This window comes from Thermobia domestica, chromosome 13, assembly GCF_964235325.1.
Source record: "Thermobia domestica chromosome 13, izTheDome1.hap1.1, whole genome shotgun sequence".
NCBI classification, from domain to species: domain Eukaryota; kingdom Metazoa; phylum Arthropoda; class Insecta; order Zygentoma; family Lepismatidae; genus Thermobia; species Thermobia domestica.
This window is the reverse complement of record NC_137466.1, coordinates 157,524,735-157,536,297: the sequence shown is the minus strand read 5'-3', so window position 1 is coordinate 157,536,297 and position 11,563 is coordinate 157,524,735. Positions and strand designations below refer to the sequence as shown.

Below are 11,563 nucleotides of genomic sequence, written 5' to 3'. Positions count from 1 at the left end.
AACTGAGAATTTATTCGAAACTTCAATCTAGTATTCTTCTCTTACCTGTCTTTCTTCCAATTTCTTTACATTAAATCTCTCCGTTTCCAGGCTGACGGACAATAACTGACAATAACTAACAATAGTAATAACTAATAAGAACAGCAACTCAATATGCAACTCAAGAATATAAGAACAGCCAACGAAAACTAAGACATAGTGGATTCAAGATAAAATGAAAACTTCTTGCAATTGTAGCACTGTTGCTTGTTCGAACTATACTTTTTCAAGCGTATTTTGGAAGCCAAATTAAACTTTCATTTTTTTTTTAATTTTAAGATAAAGCTTATGACTGTAACCTCAGGTACTTCGTTCTCTTTTTAAAATCAGCACAAACAACAAAAATAATAATGTGTTAACAATTATAAAATTATTGCAAATATATAGCAAATAAGAGTAAATTAATTTAGAATAATTATCAATAAAATTGTAATAGTATTATTCGAACAAATTGTCATCAATTTGTGGCAGTGGCAGATCCAGGGGAGGCAATTGGGGCGATCGCCCCCCCCAGAAGAGGACAGTTTTTATTTTATATATAAATTAAACCCATTCCAGAGTTTGGAGCTCTTAAAAGTAGCTCTAAGTAGCAGTATTACAACCCACCGCCCCCCCCCCAGAAGTCCGTCCTGGATCCGCCCCTGATTTGTGGAAATCTATTTAGGATGTGTCCTGAGTGCGCGATGTTGCATAATGTGGCATATGAGAGCATGCAGAATATTTATAACTTTCTACAGCCAATTTACTATTTATGAAGGATATTCCTTCAATGAGAGCAGCCTTTGTAACAACAACGAGATTTATCCAATTTCCTTACAACGTTTTCCCTAGTTTTTAAATAGTTTACAATTCTATTTTCGTTCTAATGTAACAAAGACTTTATACTTAATGTATTATGTTCTGAAGATCGCAGTTCACTTGTACAAACTACACAATACAGTAGCCATCTTCTTATTCTTAATACTTTTTATCCTTTATCAATTATTAATTGAATCTTCCTGTACTCACAAAATCGTTTCTACGACGGTGATTTCATAAAATAGATTTTTGCATTGTTGTAGGCTCTCATATTTGTATTTATCGGACAATTTAATTACCGAAAATATTCTTGTATCTAAGCAATTCGAATCAAAATTATAAGGAAATATACAAAATAGTTTCCAAGAACACTTGCAATAGTTATTAACAGCTCAAAGAGTACTTAAAGTAAAGTTTTTATTAATGGTTATGGAGTGAATTGGAAGTCAGAATTACATTCAGTTGTCAGGTTGCATACAAGCTAGGTAACAGCTTTGACACCATGATGTAATTTATTTGAGAGTTTTTCTTTTTTCTAAACCAGAAAATACAGAAGCTATAAGCGAAATGACCAGTACTGAAGGGACATCCAAACATTACGAACAGAAATCACCAGACGTCGCTTCTCTACTTCAAAGCAGCATGGGTGTAACTAAAACTGGCAATATTCAGGAAAAGTGTGCTTTTCAAAACAGTGGTATTACTGAACTTCGGGGAGAGAAGGATTATTTAAAATTTCGCCTCGGGGAACTGGTGGATAAACTTAGAAGTTCGAAAATTGCCAAGACCGAAGTAGAGCAATTGAAAGTTTTGTGTCAGGATGCGGAATCTATTTCGAATATGTTGGGTGAACGAAATATTCCATTAGGAAAAACTATGGATGAACTAGTAACAGAGGCAGAAATGCAAAAGAAGGAAGTAACCCGTTTGCAGGTAGTTGAAAAGCAACTAAGAAAAAGAATTTCTTTGTTGAGCGATGCACAAAAAGAGCGAGAGCGGCTCGAAAAAGAACTAATTCATTGCAAAGCACTGGTTACCAGTCTTTCACAAGAACAAGATATAAAAATGAAATCGAAGAATAAACACATCGAAGAAATCGAAAGCGAGTTGCAAAACCTTCGATATAAACTCCTAGTTTATGAAGATGATATACAAAATGAAAGAAAGCAACATAAAAGTGAATTAGATAAGATGCAGGTACTAAAGGAACAACAATTTGAATCTTTTACAAAAGATCTCGTTGAACTCAAAGCTCATATTCAAAATATGTGTGTTAGTGAAACTGAAGATAACAATCTGAAGGAAAAGGTTTGCTCCTTATTAGAAGAAAATTTAGAATTAAAGGCAAGGCTTCATAAATCTGAAGATCAAAAAGATGAGTTAAATCTGCAGCTAACGTTTTGCATGAAACAGAGAGATAAATTCAAAGAACAACGTTGCTTTTGTAAAGAAGAAAAGGAAAGGCTAAGATTTGCACTTGATGATGCTGTACAAGACAGAGATAAGTATGAGCACGAAGCCAAGACACTGCAACTAGAGAAAGACGAATTCGAATCACACATAACTCGCCTAGAACAAGAGAGAACTAGTTTACAGTCAGAGTTATCTAAGTATTGCTGTGAGGCAGAACAATTAACAACAGAGAAAGAAGAACTTGAAAAGGAACGATCTAAGTTGAAGGAAATGTTAAAGAAATCGCGTGGTAAGATAAATAATATGAAGATTACTCTTTCTGAGTATGAAGACAAAATAGATATATTGACAAACCAATTTAATAAGTGTGTAAACGAGAAGCAGGATCTCAAAAACCAACTGCAGCAAAACTTAGAAGAAGTGGATGAGCTGAAGACACAACTTTGTGACTGTTGTTGTGAAAATGAAAAGCTACAAGTTAAGTTATCAAGACTCGAGGGACAAAATAATAACATGGAAACAAATTTTAATAAACTATCTTCTGAAAATGAACAGTTAAAGCAACAAATTTCTGATCTGAACAAAGAAAAACAGTATCTAGAATCTGTTGTCAAAACATGTCAAGAAAAGGTCACGGAATTTGAGACAGAAATTCGTAAGTGTCAGGAACAGGGCGCAGATTTGAGAAAAATGTGTGGCATATGTTATGATTGTGAACGTTTGAAATCTGAGTTATGTCAGGCTCAAAAAGAGAATAGTACTTTGCAAAACCTTCTTGAACGTACTCTGAGCGATGCAGAAGAGTTAAAGAAAAAAATGATACTTTTTGGAAGAACTAAATCACAAGTGGCAAGTTTGAAGAAGGAATTACGTAACTTAGAACAAGAAATGGAAAACAAAATAGAGGAGAAATATAAACTAGTGAATGATGTTCAAACTCAGTTGCGCGATCTTAAAGTATACGCGTGTACTCGGATTGAAACAATTGTTAGGGAAAGAAATGAATTTAAAGCCGAATTAATATCGAAAGAAAATGTCGAGAAAGAAAAAGAAATGATTGAAGCAGAATTGATTGATTGTAAGAAGCGTATGCAAATTATGGAACTAGAATTTGAAACCAGAATTCAGAGTCTCGCGGAACAGGCCTGTAAACTTGAAACACACATAGAGGAAACAAAAACAAATGCATCAGTCCAGGTTCAGAACCTACAGGGCGAAAAAGAAAATTTAAAAAATAACTTACGACAACAAATTACAGAATTAGAAGTGAAAAATACAAATCTGGAAGCTACAATAGCTGACTTAAATAATCAATTGAATAACGCCTTACAAAGTCTTGAGGATAGTTTGCAGCAAAAAGAGAAGGTAATATCTGAGTTGACAAAACTTAAAGACCACATGACAGATAAAGTAACTTTGGAGTTAGAAATGAAGAGTTTGAAAAAGCAATTAGAAGCGCAGGAATTGCTAACTGAAAAGTATGCAAAAGAAGCAGAAATACTTCAAAAATCAAATGAAGGACATGCAGAAATTCTCGAGCAAAAGACGAAACATATCAACTTCTTACAAGAATCTTTAGGGGCTTTTTGTGCTAGATTTAATGAAACAGATGCCCATGTATCCGAATTAGAAACTGAAATCTGGAGCTTGCGGTGTCAATTGGGAGAAACTAACCATATCGAAAATGAAAATAAAAGACTTAAAAAGGAGTTGGAAATTTTACACAAGAATCTGGAAGAGAGGAACCACAATCCGCAAGACTAAGAGCAAATCAATTTGAGTGTGAACACTTAAAGTCGAGCGGAACAGTTTGGGAATCGAATGTAAAACAAGGATCGTCAAAATGTACAAAATGGATTATTTCAAAGAACAGTTAGATAGCTTGAATCACCTTAAGGCAATGCAAACTAGCCTGGAAGACATCACTTCAAGATGTTTCAGTTTAAAGAAAGGAAGAAGTTATATGAAGAAGAAATTAAATGAATCGCAGGTAGATATTTGTGTTGGTTTGGCAAAAGTGTGGCAGACATGAAAGAAGGTGATTCAGCCGACAAATCATATAGATGGATAAAAAGTAGATCTTGTGAAAAGTCGAGTTCTCATAATTATTTGCAGAGACGACAATTGAAACTAAGTTTATGTTAAGAAAAGGAACAAGTTCTAGATGGTGTGATAAGATATAATATACACATCAGTGTAAACACTGTGAAAATATAATTGCATTAATTTCGAGAAGGGAATGAGTCTTGTTACAACATGTATGTAAAACCTAGAATACGACTCATTCGACATTTCCAAGTATGAAGAGTATTTGGCGATGAACGAGCTTTAAATAATAATAATAATAATAATAATAATAATAATAATAATAATAATAATAATAATAATAATAATAATAATAATAAGAAGAAGAAGAAGAAGAAGAAGTTGGCTCCATTTGTACAAATACATAGCTCATTAATACAAAATATGTGCTACAAGTCTTTCATTTCACAATTCATCCCAATAGATAATATGTGTATTTCTGTTTAGTGTTTCTGTACAACTTTCTTGAATATAGAACGAACAATATCTTTACAATCGTAGAACAAATTAGTCAAAGGATTGGTGAGAGAGAGAGAGAAGAGAGAGAGAAAGGATTTGCATCTGGTTAATGAAAAATGTTTGGTTTGAATGGCTTACCTCAACAGATGTTATATTCGTTGATAGAATATATACTGTAGATATTCGTAGGTAGGATTATAACATATACATTTTTGTTTCCTTCAGGCACACCGTGGATAAGAACGGAGAAGGTAGGTTGTGTGAAATATGTAATAGTTTCCTTAGATATTTGAATTAAGTATTCGAAGCGACTCCTAGTGATACGGAATGCCTAAAACATGGCCAAAAATGAAAATAGAAAGTTGCTATCTGGCTATTTTTAAGTATCAGGTTCGCTATAGTAACAATTGGTCTCCTAAACTTCACCCATGGAAACGGCTAGCCGCTTATACCGGAGCTAGTATTGGGAGTCAAAGTGAACCTACTTTTGTGCATCTCGTAATATCTAATGCGCGCGAGAAATATAGCTCGAGTTTCATATGAAATAGCTCACTGTATACTTTTCCGATCTATTTAAATCAAAATGGACGTTGTTCCGGGAGGTATGTAAAGGATTTTAAGACCATATATTATTTATAATACGTTAGTTATTATACATTTATTTTCATTAATGTTTATATTAAAAAAATGAAATTATTTCAAAGTGAATTAAAACCTGAATTCAAAAGTTATATAAGACGCTCCATTCCGCTAAATTTTGTATTGGCACATAATCTATGATCGATTTACTACAAGAATGTGATAAAAACAGCTGCGCTTAGCTGCGCCTTTTTTTGTACGTTGCGATTGAATAAAAAGTTGTAGTTAATGAATATTTAAGTATTTAGTTAATGTTAAACAAAAAGTAAAAAAACAAAGCTAAAATTATTATAAAATAAGTGAAAATGATGTTTACAAGGCAAACATAGCGAAAGGCAACAAATAAAAAGGGAGAAAAAATACTTCAGTATAATATAGAAGAGGATAGTCGATGTATGCATATTTTAGTTTCCATTATTTTATAATTCATATGAAATTATACAATAAATTGGATTGAATAAGTAAATAATTTAGTAATACAAAACGTAATTATCTAACAATATTAATTTTTGGTCCAAAAGATGAAATTATCCAATTATCGAAAAAAATATTTGTTTTGATGAAAGATCATTTGAAAAGCGATCTACAAATCATAATTGAAAATTTGGAACATCACCTCTCTTCGAGGAGTGGTCGTTGTATTAAAATATGTGACGATATGAAGACAGGCATCGCATCCTTATTTTATAGAATGAGGAGCAAATATCAAGAGCCCAATAGAAAGGATGACCGAGTTTTATTACAAGAATAATGAATGGCTAAGTGTTATGTTATCGTTTTGTATCGTAATACTCAGGCACGTAGCCAGGATTTCGTGAAGGGGGGGGGGGGGGGTCCGTGACATGAAATACTGTGGTCATCACACCAGGGGCTCGATCATTCTAAACAATTTTACTGGAACATTATTGGTTCGTTTAGCCAGGATTTCGTAACCGGGGGGGGGGGGGAGGGGGTTACATGAAATTCTGAAGGCCCAGGAGCTCGATCAATCTAAACTACTTTACTATCAACATATATTAGTTTGTGAGGATATGTTGGTAAGTATTTTAATAAACTATGCAGAAATCTCGAGTAAAATGAAAAAAAAAGTATTGAAAAAGATTATACAATATTTACATCCTTCCTCTGTTTATTCAAATATAACAATTTTCCTTTCATTATGACCTCAACCATTATAAAAAGTGCATATTCACTATTATAAAAAGTACATACTCAATAATGTCTTGTAAAATATTTTGCAATATCTGCGTTCCTTTTTCTGTTGAATCAAATATTAACAGAACTTTCATTCCACATTGTTTTTATTATTCCGTCAAGTACTGTCTGTTTCAAATGACAGTTAACGGAGCAGTAGAAAATTGTTTTTAAAAGAACATGTTTGATATTGCAAGGATACGATGACGAAAAATTATGATAAAAAATGTCCACGCTGTTACACAACGGCAGTATGCTTTCGGAAGCTTGAAATCTCCCTGACTAGTAGCAGAAATTCTGAGAATTCCGCAACTTTTCTAGAAATTTTAAATTCCCTGTCTCTTCCAGGATATATCGCTCACCTCGTAACCATGTATTGCAAGTAATACAAATTTCCTCATAAGAAAGAGTAACCAAAAGCTTCCTCTAGTTTATTTTTAACGCTGACCCTTGTTTTTTCTCATTTCATTTTGTTTCATCCTTTCTTAATTTTTTTCATTTCTTGTCTCGAAGGGGGGGTCCGGACCCCCTGGACCCCCCCCTTGGCTACGTGCCTGGTAATACCGATAAGACATCAAGGAAACAACAAGATCTACCACCTCCCTCGGAGATTTTATCTTTGAGCGAATGTTGAAAGCGAAGAAAGAATTGAAGAAATTCGCAATAATAATGACGTTAAGACATTGGCAAACGCTAACAAATGAGTATTCGCTCTTCCGGAAATTGAGTGCGTCAAAAGTTGTCAAAGACGTTTTATCTTCAAGTCCATCGAGAGCAGAGAAGTATATGAAAGTTGTGACATCAATGTCTACACACACGGACGTGTATACCAATGATGAAGTGCTAGCTCTTTTTCTTGATATGGGAATATCAAGAAGAAAATACCAAACGTTGAGAAACAGGGCACTGGCAAAAGGTTATAAATTGTACCCATGTATGTCAATCTATTAATTTGATTCGCCATATTGGATCTACCATATGCAATTTTTCCATTTCGATATCAAATTTGTATTCAGTGATGTGAAAACCCCGAGTATACAATTTTTGTTACCATATTCTACTTTTTCTCAAAATTTGATCCGTCATATTGGACCCACCATTTTGAAGTTTTCAATTTGGATATCAAGTTCGTGATCAGTGAGGTCAAAAACCACAACATGCCCATTTTTGTGCACTTTGAAAGAGATATTGAATTTTGGCCACGTTTTTAGCATTTCGCACCACTGTGCGACTGTGCAAGAATTATATTGTTAATCAGACCCGCAACCAAGGGGAGTTGAAGGACCGTGCCCCCAAATTTTCAATGCCTCTCAAACCACAACATATCATTATGTGCTTTTAAATATTTGTAAGAGATGCTTTTATTTATTTTAATCCGTTTAAGAAAATGGAGAAATGTAGAAAACAGCTGGAAGTGGGTGATAGACAGGAAAACACAAACCTTTTCAGTGAAATTAACACACTAATTTCTTGGTGATTCTTCGGTGCCATCATAGATAAAATATACAAGTAAGTAGTATTGATGCCGGTGGGAGAATTTGTGCCCCTGGATCCCTGGCTCAGAGGCACATAGGACCACTCTTTCTAAATTTTAGCAATGTGTACATTGGTTCATCCCTTTAAATTTCGGGAAGGGTGCATAGCACCACCCTTTGAAATTCTCAAAACTAAAAATTTGGTGAAGTAGTATAGGACCATAGTATGCACTCTGTAAGTTTGAATATATCATCTCATTCTTTAAAAAAAAAAAAAAAAAAATCAAACTTGGGATGTTTTTGACACATTTTATCCTCTTTCATGAAGTTTTGTTATATTGCTATATGAATGAGTACAGAGATCAATTTTCTTTTACAAGACACGGCTACATCGACGCATCGCATTCAAATTTTGGAAGGAGTACATAGAACCATCTCTTAAATTTAGAAATTGTCAAAAAAAAATGATATATATTCTCTGGTACTTTGTATATACCTTTGTAAGTTTGCTTGGTCCTGTTCGTCCCCTTATATGGGTAAAACATTGCCAAACATTCTACATTTGACGGGTTTTGACCTACTACATCCTCTTTTAATGAGCTTTCTTGTACTATATGGTTATATCGTTGAGTAGAGGAAATCATTTTCTTTAATAAGACATGGGTGCTCTGATGCAACCCTTTCAAATTTAGGTGGGGGTACATTGGCCTACCTCTTAAATTTAGGAACTATCAAAAAGCAAATGTTGGTAAATGTTCTCTGTATTTTTTTTTTAACTTTATAATCCTGCATGTCTCTATACATGTGTAAAAATTGCCAAAAATATACGTAATCAATACTTATCGTGTATCGGCTATTGACATGATTTATTTTCTTTGATGAGGCTTTTTTGCATAATATGGATGAATATAGGGGTCTATTCTCTTCAATGGAACAACCTCTTAAATTTTGCGTGTAAATAGGACAACCATCTAAATTTGGTAATTTCTGAAAATATACCGAATATGTGCTGTAGATGTATTTTTTGCATTCCTTTCAAAAAGGGGGGATCATCTTGGGATTCAGAAAGGGGGAAATGGTGGCTGTGGTAGAACGCTGACCTCTGGTGTGTGAGGTCCCTGATTCAATCCCCGGTCAATTAAGTATGTGGTGGACAACACCGTATAGAAGTTTAAGAGAGGTGTATTTTCCAGCGTAAATCTTTTGTTTTAAAAGTTTGGGCCGTTTTAGGAAAAACGTTAAGGAAAAATGCAACTGAAAACAATCTATATAGCCTCTTCATCCCTGATCTAGATAATAATAGTAATAATAATGATAAAGAAAATTACTCCTTATTATGACTGTGGAAGACCTATACAGATTTAAGGAAACAATATGTGCTTAAAATGTTAATTCTTGATGGAAAAAAAAATGTAAATGAAATTTAATCGAATAAGGAAGTAACAAGTAGGTAGTAAAATAACTTCGAGAAAAATAATGGGAGATAAATATCACCATTATCATCATGATGACCTCGATTTAAACGCGAGTTGTTCACACCAAGTGTGAACATTGCACTACTAAGCAATTTCAGCCTTTCTAAATATAACCTCAAACAATACACTAAGCAATATCATTTCAGGAGAAAGTTGAGAATCCGAAACTACTCTCTAGAATTGACTTTTAAACCGGATGGAATGGTGTTTTATGTAATTTGCAAGACTAACGATAAATACTGTAGTTTTTTTTTTTTTTTAATTATTTAAGACCTTAATATTAAGCCAGCGAATAAAAATGATCTATTGCAAGGCTGGTTATGGCTATATCCTATATTTGAAAGATGATACTAACTTTTCTTGATACGTATGCGGTGACTTTTTTTTTTTTTTTTTTTTTTTTTTTTGCAAAATCCCTGAACTACCCAAAAATAAAAGAAGATTTTCCTGAGACTGAATTAATTGCAGAAAACAGCTTGTCACTATCTACGCGTATTACCAGTTTTGTTCTATGGCGATCAATGTTCAAACCAGAAATTGCTAATTTGTACCACTTCCAGTTGAATAGAGGGTTGACGGAAGAAATGGAGCCTAATCTTGGCACGCTGAATCGATTGCAAGAAACCGCATTTCAATCTCTCTCACCGTTTTTGTTCACACCTGTCGACAGACGGACAGAAAAAAAATTATTGTGACTGATATACAATTGGCTGTTTTTCAGTGTAATTACTACGAACCTCCAGATATTTCTGGTAGCATTCCGTAAGCTTCTGTATACCCTCTGTGTAAAAATCTGCAGCCTGAGAGTTAAGCCAGTCCAGAACTAATATCTTAACTGTCGTTGCAACGCTTCGATGCAAACCACCTTTTCAGGTGAAGAAAAAGAAAGAAATCGCTGAGGGCAAGGTTGGAGCTGTAAGGGGATGACTGAATAGTTCCCATCGAAATGTCTCAACAGTACGACAGGCGTTGTCATGGATCAGAATTCCAAAGTAGCATCGCATGGCGATTTTGGATGGCACGTCGCCGAGAACTGTAGTAAGAAATGCATACTAAAACTACATGCTGTTTTGCCAGACGAAATTAGCCGAGAACTGTAGTAAGAGGTGCATACTAAAACTACATGCCGTTTTGCCAGACGAAATTAGCCGAGAACTGTAGTAAGAGGTGCATACTAAAACTACATGCCGTTTTCCCAGAAAAAATTAGCCGAGAACTGTAGTAAAAGGTGCAAACTAAAACTACATGCCGTTTTCCCAGACGAAATTAGCCGAGAACTGTAGTAAGAAATGCATACTAAAACTACATGCTGTTTTGCCAGACGAAATTAGCCGAGAACTGTAGTAAGAAATGCATACTAAAACTACATGCCGTTTTCCCAGACAAAATTAGCCGAGAACTGTAGTAAGAAATGCATACTAAAACTACATGCTGTTTTGCCAGACGAAATTAGCCGAGAACTGTAGTAAGAGGTGCATACTAAAACTACATGCCGTTTTCCCAGACGAAATTAGCCGAGAACTGTAGTAAGAGGTGCATACTAAAACTACATGCCGTTTTCCCAGAAAAAATTAGCCGAGAACTGTAGTAAAAGGTGCAAACTAAAACTACATGCCGTTTTGCCAGACGAAATTAGCCGAGAACTGTAGTAAGAAATGCATACTAAAACTACATGCCGTTTTCCCAGACGAAATTAGCCGAGAACTGTAGTAAGAGGTGCATACTAAAACTACATGCCGTTTTCCCAGACAAAATTAGCCGAGAACTGTAGTAAGAGGTGCAAACTAAAACTACATGCCGTTTTGCCAGACGAAATTAGCCGAGAACTGTAGTAAGAAATGCATACTAAAACTACATGCTGTTTTGCCAGACGAAATTAGCCGAGAACTGTAGTAAGAGGCGCATACTAAAACTACATGCCGTTTTCCCAGACAAAATTAGCCGAGAAGTGTAGTAAGAGGTACATACTAAAACATGTCGTTTTGC

At 34.5% G+C, this 11,563-nt stretch overlaps 1 protein-coding gene across 1 annotated transcript; it reads left to right on the top strand.

Moving 5' to 3' along the window:
• Positions 1-1,125: 1,125 nt before the first annotated feature.
• Positions 1,126-4,580, top strand: LOC145668672 (uncharacterized). Its single transcript, XM_081736729.1, has one exon. The coding sequence runs from the start codon at positions 1,405-1,407 to the stop codon at positions 4,012-4,014; it is 2,610 nt and encodes an 869-aa protein (XP_081592855.1). The 5' UTR covers positions 1,126-1,404; the 3' UTR covers positions 4,015-4,580.
• Positions 4,581-11,563: the final 6,983 nt, after the last annotated feature.